The sequence below is a fragment of the Enhydra lutris genome, unplaced genomic scaffold (assembly GCF_002288905.1).
Source record: "Enhydra lutris kenyoni isolate GAN:26980312 unplaced genomic scaffold, ASM228890v2 scaffoldscaffold88, whole genome shotgun sequence".
In the NCBI taxonomy this organism is placed as follows: Eukaryota; Metazoa; Chordata; class Mammalia; order Carnivora; family Mustelidae; genus Enhydra; species Enhydra lutris.
Genome location: NW_019154172.1, coordinates 1,773,495 through 1,786,745, shown reverse-complemented (window position 1 = coordinate 1,786,745; position 13,251 = coordinate 1,773,495). Strand labels below are relative to the sequence as shown.

Genomic DNA, 13,251 nt, shown 5'->3' with positions numbered 1-13,251 from the left:
GTCCTTGTGGAATGCCCCATCTACTGTCAGTCCCTTCTTCACCCCAGAGTGGGGTTGATGTCTCCACAGTGGCACTGGTGTTTCCGAAATCCATCCAACTGAATCCCTGCCACCCCCATTCCTCAGCTATCACAGCAGGCAAGCTTCTCTTCAGGAAGGGAAGTAATAGTAATGGCGCTTAGATGACATGGTATCCCAGAAATTCTTCCAAGTGCTTTACATTTACTAATGTGTTTAACCCTCAGCACCACCCTATGATGTAGGTTCTACTATTACTTCCAAATAAAGATGAGGGAACCAAGGCACCAACAGATAAGATGGCTTGCCTTATATCACAGAGCTAGAAAGAGGCCTTAGTGAGGGTGGAGCCCAGGAAGTCTGGCTCCTGAGTCCTGAGTTTAACCCCCACATCATATGCTCCCCTTGGGAATGGTAAGAGTTGTTAAGCCTGGCTTTCTTCCTCTTGTGCCTTCATTTGAGCGCTGTGTAATAGATGGCCTTCTTTCTACTGCTTTTGATTCTCTGTTGACCACCTTCCATCCTTCCTTAGTCTAGGTTTGAGTGTGTGTGTGTGTGTGTGTGTAAATATGATCACAGTTCATCATATGGATGTCCAGGTCCTCCCAGGTGGGCCCCTAAGATGGGCACAGGGGTGTGTGGGAGGGAGATGGTAGAGGACCCAGTACTGGGTGGTCAGAACACACCATGGCAGTGCCAGGGAACCAAGAGTGCAAACACACATGGAAAGCAACTTTCCACTCCCTACTCCACCCTCATTGTTCCTTTTCTTGCCTCCTAATCTGATCTAGGTATTTATGGAGATGCTAAACAGATCACACCCTCTGAGGATGGAGCCTAGGAAGACCCCATGGTCCTGTTGATCTCGTTACTCTGTGTCTTGTCAGCAGATCTGCCGCCCTGCTGCTCATTCAGGCTTGGGGCTAATCACATTAATTGAAATATTAAACATTTACAGAAACGAATTATAATGAATTCCCCTTCCTCCTCCTCCCAGTCAGCAACTGGGGAGACAGCTGCAGGCAGCAAAATGCCTCCAGCCTTTCACTTAGTTTGTGGTCCCCAGATGGAAGGTTTCTATCTGAAAGGAGAGGCAGAGTTAAGGGGAGAAGAGGAGGGAGCTTGCTTCAGGGCATCCTTGCTGGGTGACTTTGGGCACATCTCTGCCCAGTGACATAACTCTGGGGGGTTAACCCTAGGACTCAGAGGCCCATTCTGGGAGGTTGCTCTCCAGGAGGAAATGAGGCTTCCAAACCTTACTTCTTCCAAGGTCCTTCCTCTTTCCACCATCCCCAAGCTCCCCCTCCTTCTTATTCTTCTGCACTCAGTGCTAAGCTGCCCTACATAAAAAGATTATTGACTTTATAAAGGAAGAGCTCGACTCCTGATTTTAGATTCTTAGAAAACGGATAATTGGGATATATTTCAAAGGGAAAAAGGTAGTGGTGGTATATGTGGGCAGAGTGGCTAGTCACCAGATACTTATTGGCCTCACCAAATGAAAGCCGAGTGAAGCCACGTGCTGCAGAAACCATGACACTGTACAAAGAATCTATTGTTTGATCTTCCTTCCCTAAAGTGGCTGCTGTCTCAGATGGAGAGGTAAGACAGTGAGGACTGAGGTGCTGTGAGAAAACAAAAGTAAGTAGAAGTAGCCTCTCTTATTTACACATAGTGGTACTTGGACCAAGGGAAGTGCTCAGTCAAGAAAGGCTTGATTGATTCTCAAAGTACAAGAAGACAACAGACTAGCAAAAGAAAGACATTACTTATTTTATACACAGGGTGGGAAGCTGGAGAAAGTTTTACATATTTACGTATGCGTGTGTGTGTGTGCACGTGTGTGTGTCCGTGTGCATGTGTAGATTTGTCAGTCCAGCCCAGCATTGTTTAATAGAAGGCAAGCCATATACATAACTTAAATTACTAGTAGCCACATTAAAAGAGCTAAAGAAACAAGTGAAATTACTTCTAATAATAGATTTTATTTAACTATAGATTCTCAATATTATTCAATGTTTATATGATATGTCCAAAATATTCATTCTGTCATCAGTATAAAGATACCTATTCATAAGATGCTTTGCTTTTTTTAAACTACATGCTCAAAATCCAATGTGTATTTTACACTTAATAACACATCTGACACTTCCAGCAACATCTGAGTGCTCAGTAGCCACAGGTGGCTCGCGCTGACCTTACTGGATAGTGCAGTTTAAGAGGTTCCCCCACTAGCTTCTGTGGGGTTGGAGGGGTGGGAAGAAACAGGTCTTGGCCAACAGGAACCGTCACCTCTGATTAACCTCTGCTCCTGCCTGAAAAAAATCACTGTGACAGATGGCAGCTTATCTACCTCTTTTCTAACCCTTTCTCCTAAAAACCAGACAAACAACCGCATTGATTACTAACCTGGATGAGATTCCTGGGAAGAGGCCTGTAGCTCACCACCTCATCTATCTTCCAGGGTTTGTTTGTTTGTTTGTTTCCTGGCCTAGGAACTGTCCACATTTTCACTTCTTCCCTTCACTCTTTGCTGAGAAGGATAGAGGTGGACCACTGAGAGACGCCCTCCAAAGCCAGGGTCGAAATGCTGGCCTAGTTTCTCCTTGGGCGGTTGTCCACAAATCTGAAAGACCAGCCTCCCTTCTGAGGTCTTTTCCCTGTCTCCCAGGAGACCTCTGCTGGGCATGATGTCTGGGGGTTAGAAACTCAGCACCGCGTGTATACACGAACAGGCTCCTGCCCTTTCCAGGCCTATTTGCAGCTCTCTGGCTTTGTGTTTCACTTTCCTTTCCTAATTAGATACTAAAAGAACACACCTTGAAGACCAACTGCCTTTCCCCTCCTCTGTTCACTTGGGAGTGGGAGAGATGATTTAGAATGTATGAGCAGCCACCTAATCTACACAAGAAAGTCCGTCCAAGAGGGGAAACCTCTGGCACGATATCCCCAGGTCCTTTCCGGTATCTTTAGTGTGAGAATGTCCCTTCCATCGCAGCACTCTGTTCACTCCATCCTATAGGATGCTTTCATGTTAAGTGTCTACAGGTCTGAAGGAGGGGTTTGGCTTTGGGGCCGGCTGAAAGGGAACAAGCTTGAATTCTCTCTACTACTAGGTTTCAACAGCTGCCAAAAAAGGGACAGGGTCAGGAACCAGATTCTGGGAGACTCTGCCTTAGGAATCCCTTTTTCAGTTTTGCTTCAGAGCCAATGAAAAAAAAATTATTTGAGGTTGGGTGGGGTCAAGAAGAAGAAGGGCTCGTTCCATATACAGAGAAGAGGGGCAATTAGCCCCCCAATCTGGGGAAGGAGATCCCTTGGAGACCCTCCCGAGTTTATTCCTCCGTTTCAGAGTGGCCCCCATATTCCTTCCCCCAGCCCCTCCCCGCGGGCTGGTGAGGGCCGGACTTGGGGGGGCGGGGCCTTTCCGCCCGCGTGGTCCGTCGCCTTGACGACCTGGGCAAGATGGCGACGCTACAGGGCGGGCTTCTGGGGCCGGACCCCGGGGCGCTAAGCCCCGCGCAACAGGAGCAGCTGCGCAACTTCAAGGTGGGTGCGCCCCGGACTCCCGCCTCCGTCGAAGTGCAGCTCCCCTAGAACAAGGGCTGCAGACCGGGAGGGGGTCAGGGAGGAGGGCGCGGGAGCCTGTTCTCAGATGAACTGGCAGAAGGCTGGGAGAGACCCCCGGCGGAACCCTGGGCTTCTGGGGCTCCGGACGGAGCCTGACCGGCGCCTGAAAGTGCAGGAAGAACGACCACAGAGGTCTGGCCAGTGAAATGGACCGAAATTACTGCCGGAGACAGTAACTTAGTACAGACAAGAACTTACGGACGGTGGAGACCCGACCTTAGCTATGACTTCCGAGTCTGACCGAGCTGGAGGTGTTGGTCTATAATAAAACAGGCGGCTTAAAATTTCAAACATCCCGGGAAAAGACCCAGTTCAGATGCACACCTAGTTTACCCAAGGCCCGGGACTTGAACCCTGAAATCTGTCTCCTCGTGGAGCGTGACCTTTTGCTCTCCTCCCCCTAGATTCAGACTCGGATTGCTAATGAAAAATACCTGAGGACCCACAAAGAAGTAGAGTTGCTCATAAGTGGTTTCTTCAGGTAGGTGGTTTTCCTACCAGCCTCGACAACTAGTGGGAAGTAGTACCAAATCTTGGTTGGGAGAGATGAGTGAGTGCTGCTTTAGGGTCAGGAAGGTAGGAAAAAAAAAAAGAATAATAAAATAATACATATACATACATATATGTTAAACTAAATAAATAAAAAAATATATAGTAGACAATATATTTTTTAAAGATTTTGTTTATTTATTTGACAGAGATCATAAGTTGGCAGAGAGGCAGGCAGAGAGAGAGGAGGAAGCAGGCTCCCTGCTGAGCAGAGAGCCGGATGAGATGCGGGGCTCCATTCCAGGACCCTGGGATCATGACCTGAGCGGAAGGCAGAGGGTTTAACCCACGGAGCCACCCAGGCGCCCCTGGTAGACAGTATTTTAAGATTGAGTTTTTTTCGGTGCGCCTGGAGCCCCGCATCAGGCTCTCTGCTCAGCAGGGAGCCTGCTTCCTCCTCTCTCTCTGCCTGCTTCTCTGTGATCTCCGTCTGTCAAATAAATAAATAAAATCTTAAAAAAAAAAAAAATTGAGTTTTTCTGAGATATGTGGCACCTGGTGTGTTTCTTAGTTACCTCTAGAGGTTTTCTTAAGTTATCTCTAAATTCTCAAAAATATTAATAGTCATTTTAACTGGAAGGATAAATATATATCTTCTGACACTTGGAAGAGGTAATTTGGCATTGAGAAACTCAGCAGGCAGGCACTGGGTGTAGAACACTATTTCTCCATCAGAGTAGCTTAACAAGATCACTAGAACTTAAAAAAACATTCAGATGTCTGGCCCTTTTCTCCCTGAGAGCCTTGTTGTGGAAAGACCAGTGGTTGGAAGCTATTCCCCTGTACGTCTTGGGGAAGAGACTATTTCCCACCATATCCTGGAGCATGTTTTTCTTTCCCCAACATTGCCCTTCAGCATGGCATTTGTTTGGGTGAAAATTCTCCTAATGGGATGAAGGGCAAAGAACTGTCAAAAAAAAAAAAAAAAAGTCTTGGCACAACAACAGAGGAAAACAATAGAGCTGTCTCAAATACTATTTGGCTACAGACAAATAGGCAAGGTTTAAATAATAATAATGGCTTCCATTTCCAGGCACTGTGTTGGTTTCCTACGTTAGCCTTTATCACACTGAATTGGAATCTCATTGTCTGTCTTCTGTTTCTGTCCCTGGACCAAAACCCCAAGTTGGGGCAGCCATGTTTGCATCTCCCGTACCTGCACACTGGATGCCATCTTGGTACTTGTGCTGACCCTCCCAGCAACTGCAAAACATAGGTTATCATCACTTCCATTCTGCAGCTGGAGAGGTGAAGTACCTTCCCCAAGATGTGGAACCAGGATCCAAACCGCTGTGTTGGGTTGAAAGCTCACAGGAGCTGGGGAGCCAGAGGCGCGGCTCTTCTTTGTCTTCTTAAAAGTCAACCTGGAGCGGTGTCCTTTTTTTCCCAGGCTCTTTCGTCTTTCTTGAATCTCACTGTTCTTCATATCCTAATCATTTCTCCAGTGGCAGCAGAGTCTCACAGACCAGATAGGGGATGGAGAAAGGGAAAAGAGAAACTTCTCTGTGAAGCTTGGTTTTATTTGACCCAGGGGTAAGACTTAAGGCAAAAGATAGTTAGGGGTCTTTAGTCAGTGTCAGTCATGGGAATCAGGCCATCATTTTCTGCACTTTTTCTTCTAAAGGGAAATGAAGGTTGGTCTCATTCCTATCTTGGGGACCTTACAGTCCCAAGTTAGGAATGATTCCAGCAGGGAGGTTGGAGATACAGATGTTAAAAGCCTGAATTAAATCACCATTTGCGTTGTTAACAAACACAAGGAATGGGTGGTGGTGGTGGGAGATGGTGATGAATGAAGAGGGTGATGTTTTTAGTTATAAGTCAGGGATGGGCCAGCTTCTTCGTCCAGGAAGTTTCCAGGAGGAACTGGGTGTCTGTGCCTGGCTCGTGCCAGAACAGCCCCTTCCCTTCCTCACCATCCCCACCTCCCGAACTGGGTAGGCCACCTGGCTCTTCCCTTTGCTGTCCCTGAAGCTCCCTACAGGAAATGCTCCTGGCTCCTTTTAGGCCTTTCTCTTTCTGAGATGGAGGTGGGAGGGAGAGAAGAAGTGTTTTAAAGTTTGGGGGTTTGCTTTTGTTGTTTGTGGTCTTATTATTACTGCCTTTGGAAGATACTGGGATGAACCAAAATCAGCCCCTCATCTGGATACTTCAGATGGTCTTCCCCTTGAGAAAAGAGGAAGGGAGAAAAGGGAACAGAATCCTGGGCGGCGTATCTGTCCTCCCGTCTTCTGCAGGTCTCTGCTCTAGACTCACTCCAACCCACGAGAAGCTCCAAAGTGTTTTTGTTGGGAAGCAAGCTCCCCACTTGGGTTTTCCAGATCATGATGACTTATGGTGATGCAGTCACCGCTATCCAGGGCGTACTTGTACATACAGTGTATGGAACTCTTAAGACCTTGAATTTTGGACCTGAAGAACAGACAGAAGAGGGATCTAACTTATTTTAGGCACCCAGAGATCTAGGATTTTAGGCTGGAGAGAGGATTGCAAAGTGTGAAACTGTAGAAAAGCTTTATTAGATATTTTTGTAAGTAGCCAGGCAGATGAATCTACCCCAGATTTAACACTGGTTATGTCATTCCTTGGCTGGAAAAATCTGCAGTGGCTCCACAACATTGCCCCCTACCCCCAACTTTTTTTTTTTAACATTCCATTGAAGTATAACGAAAAGTGGCATATCCTAAACTGGGTGAACTTTCACAGGATGAGAATACACATGGTAGTGGGATCCAGACCAAGAAATAGAACCTGACTAGCATCTCAGACCTGCTGAGACCCTTCCAAGCACTTCCCCCAAAAAGGTAGCCAGTATTCTGACTTCTTTTTATTTATTTATTTTTTATTTATTTGACACAGAGAGAGAGAGATCACAAGTAGGCAGAGAGGCAGGCAGAGAGAGAGAGAGAGGCAGACTCCCTGCTGAGCAGAGAGCAGAGATGCGGGGCTCCATCCTAGGACCCTGAGATCATGACTTGAGCCAAAGGCAGAGGCTCAACCCACTGAGCCACCCAGGCACCCCAGTATCTTGACTTCTCGTAGCACAGATTTGTTGTGCCTTTTTGCACTTTATGTAAGTGGAATTCTACAGTATGTACTCAGTTGTCTGACTTGTGTGTTGCTCAACTGTGTCTCATAGCTCCCCCATTCTCACTGCTGCGTATGTCCTGCTGTGTGACTAGTCTGAGCTGTACGCACCCATTCCCCTTGTCTTTTTTTTTTAATATTTTATTTATTTTATAAGTAGAGAGACAGGCAGAGAGAGAGAGAGAGAGAGGAGGAAGCAGGCTCCCTGCTGAGCAGAGAGCCGATGCGGGACTCGATCCCAGGACCTTGAGATCATGACCTGAGCCGAAGGCAGAGGCTTTAACCCACTGAGCCACCCAGGTGCACCCCCCTTGTCTTTTCAACTGAGTATAACTGTCTCCCCCTGGCCTTCCAGGCTCTCCATAATAGGGCCCCTTTGTTCCCAACTACTCTGTGCCTGCCCGCCGTCCCCACCAGATGGAACCTCTGATCATTCCACTGACCTCCCCACTGACGCCGTGGGGGGGCACTGACACTTCAGGATCCTGGAGATACAAAGGTGGGGACTTCTGTTCCTACTCTTTTTTTTTCTTTAAAGATTTTATTTATTTGACAGAGAGAAATAGCCAGAGATGGAACACAAGCAAGGGGAGTGGAAGAGGGAGAAGCAAGCTTCCTGCCAAGCAGGGAGCCCAGTACGGGGCTCGATCCCGGGACCCGGGGATCATGACCTGAGCCAAAGGCAGACACATAACGATTGAGCCACCCAGGTGCCCCTCCAGTTCCTGCTCTTGAGGAGTTCACCATCTAGAGGATATGGACTCTTTCCTTTCATTTCTGGGACTTTACTCTTGTTGCTTCTCTGGGTCTGGGATGCCCTTGTCCTGTCATCTGAAATCCTGAGTGCACCACAAGGGGTGCCAGGTGCTCTGTGAAGCTTCCTGGGGCCCTTTTCTCTGTAACCTTACTCGCTGTCCACAGCACACTATTAACACCCTCTTACAGCCCTTCCTGCAGGGTGCTTGGCCTTTCGGACATTTGGGAACTTACCCATTCTCTTTTTTTTTTTTTTAATTTTTATTTTTTTTAAATTTATTTGACAGGGAGAGAGATACCACAAGTAGGCAGAGAGGCAGGCAGAGAGAGAGGGGGGAAGCAGGTTCCCCGCTGAGCAGAGAGCCCGATGCGGGGCTCGATCCCAGGACCCTGAGATCACGACCTGAGCCGAAGGCAGAGGCTTTAACCCACTGAGCCACCCAGGTGCCCCTTACCCATTCTCTTTTACTTGACTCATTTCTTTGAGATGGTGCTGTATTTTCTCTTTTTTAAAAAAAGCAATCCCTCATATCTAGTATAGTTACTTACACAAAATTTGTGCTCAATAATTATCAGATGGAATTCAAGGAGAAGGGAAGCCAAGTCCTTACAGCTTGGGAAGCAGGGGCTTTGTGGGCAGGTGAGGTCTTCTGGGGGCAGGGTGGCCATGGCCAGGAGGATGTGTTGTAGAGAGCACTGGCCTTGGAACCACCAGACCTGAGCTCTCTGTCCTTTGTTTCTTCTCTTTGTGAACTTGGGCAAATGATTAACCCTTTGAAAGATTGATTTCTTCATATGTAAAATGCGGCATGGCTATTGCTGTTTTGCAGGGCTGTTGTAGTGTGAGATAAGATTTGTGAACATTCTTTATGAACCATAAAGCTCTATGTGAGATAAGGCATGTTCCCGCCCAGCGGCCCCAGTGCTGAGGCCTTGTTAGTGTTGCTTGGAGACCTGCCGTCCATCCTCTCCACTTTGATTGCATCGCTGCCCGCCCCATAACTCCTGTGGTTACTCACTGTTAAACGTAGTCCCCAGGCTGTGGGGTTGCATATATGCCCCACCACACACAAGCCCCTCAAGGACTAGGCAGCATGTCCTTCATCTCCACCACCTGTGCCTGGCTTGGGATCCAGTTCTGTGAAAATGTTTGATGAATGAATGACAGGCTTCACCTGGCTGGGGCACAGCTGTTTTATGAGCTGAGCTTAGTGCCATTTAGAATTTCTGCTCCTTGCCTCAGAACTTGATCGGAAGGAAAATCACAAATGGAAGGGTCTTTGTCAGGAGTCCTCTGGCTTGTTGATTCCCAGACGGGTGTGTCACGGGTCACTCTGCTCCCTGAAAGGTGGGACCTGCTGCCGAGGCTGAGCGCAGTCTGCCTTCAAGCCTGCTTTATTCCTACCCTTATCTCTTCATGTCTTCCAGAGAAATATTTTTGAAAAGACCAGACAACATCCAGGAATTTTCTGCAGGTGAGTAAGGCAATGTCTGTTTTGGGTGTTTGAGAAACCAGCCCAAGGAGTATTATTGCAAATTTAGACTTGGACAAGCCCACAATTCTCCCTACAGAGTTTGGGGGTACTTCTTCACTTGATGTGGCCCTGGGGAGCTCTTTTCAGAAGGCTCTTTCCACCATTGTCATTTCCTCCAAATGAGGACAGATAAGAAATGAGGCAGAGCTTCCTTATGGTGAGGATTAAGGATTTTGAGATTCCCAAAGGAGCAGAGGGGCAGCTCTTCTCCCTGAGACTCCTGAAGTGAGGTTCCCCACCCTGGCTGCACATTAGAATCACCTGGGGAGCTTTTAAGAAATGCTGAAGCCCGGGCCCACCCCCAGAGGTTGGTATTTAATTAGCCCAGGGTGAGGGGGCAGCCCCATGGTTGTAAAGGTCCCCAGGTGATCTTAATGGGTTCCACTGCCCCAACTGGCTTAAGGTCACCGGTATTTAGAGGGAAGGGCCAGGTGGGAGGCTTTCTTGGGGCCTGTTAGCCCAGGGAGCTGGTGACGGACGCACACCGTTTCTAACTGAATCTGGTGCGTCTTTGCAGCTCCAGCAGATGCTGCCTCTGATTCACATTATGCCGGGTGTATAAAAACCATCCTCTGTCGTCATCGTGTGAGAGCCTGGCTCTCCTCTGAGAGGATATTCTCAGAGAGGAGAGGGCGTGAGAGCTCAGAGACAAGCTGGCAAGCTGAGCTGAGACGAGAATAACACTTGGCATTTATTTGGGCCCCAGGATGGGCCGGGAGCAGCAAACCCAGAGATCCCTCAGCCCTCTGATGGCTCCCCGTGCGTCAGCAAGCTGATGAACTGCCGGCTGGTGTGGCGGGGCCCGGAGCCATCCTGTGTCAGCCCCTCCCGGGAAGGCGGGAGCTGGCAGGCTCAGCACTACTCCGGGCGGAGATGGCGACCACGGGATCTGCTGTGACTTCTGTTACTTGTTGGAAAGCAGGGCCCCCAGGAACAGGCCTGCTGAGGCTGAGCCAGCCTCGCTTTTGAGCCGAGTGAGTGGTCTCCCTCCCCGCCTTCTCCCCTTGGGTTTAGATAATTTCTTCTTTTCGATTCTCATCCCAGACTATTTCACGGATCCAAGACTTCCCAACAAGATTCACATGCAGCTAATTAAGGAGAAGAAAGCGGCTTAATTAGCAGAATCAGGATGCTCAGCTGTTGAGAGAGACCAGGAAGAATCCAGCCTCAGGGTGGGTGTTAACCTCGCTTACAGACAGAGGCTGCTTTGCTCTTGTCAAAATAAAGTCTGGGCTTCTCGGCCCTGGGTGTGAAGGAAACCAGAGGGAGAAGCGGCAGAGAAGTTTCATGCAAAAGTGTTTCGTTTTCTTGACACTATTTTGGGGAATTAGGGGCTGTGAAGAGTGGCCCGGGGTTTGTCTGGCATGTCCATGGCAGGAAGAGACATCTGTCTTCTGAGCCTGGTGGAATGGAGTCGGAGAGTGGAAGCGGAACCGTGTGGGAGTGAGGAGTGAGGAGTGGCAGGGAGACGGGGGTGGGACCCACTGGGATCCAGACCCCACTGTCAGACTGTGGAATACTGGAATAGCGAGCACTCTCGCAGATGGCCTTTTCCTTCTGTCGCTGGTGCGGGGAGCAGAGGGGGTTCCCGTTGCTTCTGGAAGGGGCGGGAACAGTTTCCCTCGTAGCACCCTGGACGAGGGACTTTCCTGTTACCCGTCCTTTTCAAACCAGGCTCTGCCCAGGAGGGTCGTCTCCCATTTTTTAGGCAGGATGATTTCTGAAAGAATTTTGCAGGTTGGGATTTTTTCTTACAAGGTGGGAAGAAGCCACGTTCCTGGTGTCACCACACCGTTTGTATTTTGCAGGGTCACCCAGAAGCAAGGGAGCTGTGTTGCCATCAGATTGGGGTCCTAAGCTGCCTTGGGCCATATCTGCTGTTGCAAAGGCTTTTAAAGATATTCATTAAAAACAGACCTTTCTAGTCTCTCTGCTGTGTTTCACTCAGAGGAGGAAGCCATCCAGTAGGGAGGGCTGCTGCGCCCCTCCTTGGACCTGCTGGGCAGCAGGGCCGTCTCTCCATCTGCCGCAGCCTGTGGGCCTCCACTAGGGCAGCAGGCTGCTCCCACATGTGCCTCACACTGTGTCCTCCCTGCCCCTCCAGGCCACTTGCTCCCAGAGCTGAGGCTGGAGGAGAGAACAGGGGTGGGGACTCTGTGAGGCCCACAGCTGATTGGGGCAGCCCTGAAGCCGAGTCCACGTTTTAGCACGGTGTCCCCCGCACCCCCATCTTCCCTCCCATTTACCATATGGCGTATACAAGCAGTGGTTTAACTTTTCTTTCAGCGATAATAGCAATGGGGCTGGAGGGACCGCGAGAAAATGAGACTGGACAAAGAAAACCCATTTGGGGTCCTGCATTTTGTGAATTATAATCTAACGGGTGACTCAGAGGTGGTGGACTTTGTTCTTGAGGGTTTTTACCAACAAGCTGCCCATCTGTTGTTTGCAGCTAACAGGCAGGGGAGGGGGCCAGTTGGCCTTTGACATCCTTTCCAGGCCTGGAAGGCATGAATGTCTTCTGTACTTGTGCCCTACCTCTCTGGTCTCCACAACCCGCTGTGTGAAGGACCTCTCACACCTCTCCGGTCCACATCACCAAGGCAATGGAGGCACAGCCCAAAGCAGGGGCTGTGCTTTCTCTCTCTGTCCCTTGTCTCTGTCCATCTCGTCCCCAGCTGCCAGCCCCTCCATGGTGGAAGGGCCACAGAACCGGGAATGGAGAGGACTAGTAAAGCGATGCCTAATAAGCTATGCAGCAGGAAACTGAAGAGTTATTTCAAGTGCTTTCAGAGTCACACTTCAGCAGCTATGGCTCTGGCAGTGAGCTACCCCTGCTTAGAAAATCAAGATGAAGCCGTCAGCGGAAAACCCATGTGTAGTAAGGACCTCTGATGTGAAGTGTTAAATTAGACTCTCTTGAAAGCTTTCCCGGGAAGGGAGGCCTGCGTCAAGGTGGGGAGAGGGCAGTGTTTTCCAGATGCTCGTGTGCATGATGTGATACCACAGGAGGACAGTGGTTCATTCTTGGAAGGTTTCCTGGCAGAAATAAGAAATGCATTTCGATTAGAATATATTTCAAAGCCAAGGAAAGTTTGCATTTAGCACGTGGTCCTAGAGCATCTGTTCTGTTTGACATTGCACACTGGGGCCAGAGGGTCAGGTGTGGAGGTCATCCTGCCACGAGCTGCTTGATGGTCTGGGAGGAGATGTGCACCTTTCTCCCCAAGCGTGAACTGTCCTGATAGCTCACCTTGTAGATGGAAAGCACCATCAGAGCAGGGACCAAATCTAAAAACCGGGCTTATGTCTGGCATGTAGTAAGTGCTCAGTAAGCATCTGTGGAGGGAATGAATGCTTATGTAATGGAGCGAGCGATCATGTTGCATCAGCCGCTACAAAGACTTATAAAATCACAGAGCTGTGATGAGAGTAGGTACATCTAGAGGAGGAGGAAGAAAGGATACGGGCTCTACTTGCAGGAGTGAGGGCGGCCCCAGAGAAACTGGCATGGGATGGATGGGAAAGGGTTTGCCAGATGGATGTGGAGGGTGGCATGGGGGGCCAGGGTACTGCAGGTTCTCCACTTTGCTGAGCAGGGGGGTGGTAGCAGACCCTGCATGTCACCGGCTCATCCTTCTTACCCCTTTCTTCCCTGCTGACCATACACCAGCTT

General features: G+C 49.2%; 1 protein-coding gene across 1 annotated transcript; it reads left to right on the top strand.

Annotated features, from left to right (window-relative positions):
* The first annotated feature begins 3,476 nt into the window (after positions 1–3,476).
* On the top strand, positions 3,477–11,521 carry LOC111162083 (regulatory subunit of type II PKA R-subunit (RIIa) domain containing 1). The gene is made up of 5 exons (XM_022526285.1): positions 3,477–3,567; positions 4,053–4,129; positions 9,469–9,515; positions 10,620–10,747; positions 11,384–11,521. Exons 1-4 carry the CDS (start codon positions 3,484–3,486, stop codon positions 10,688–10,690), a joined length of 279 nt encoding a protein of 92 aa, XP_022381993.1. The 5' UTR covers positions 3,477–3,483; the 3' UTR covers positions 10,691–10,747; positions 11,384–11,521.
* Positions 11,522–13,251: the final 1,730 nt, after the last annotated feature.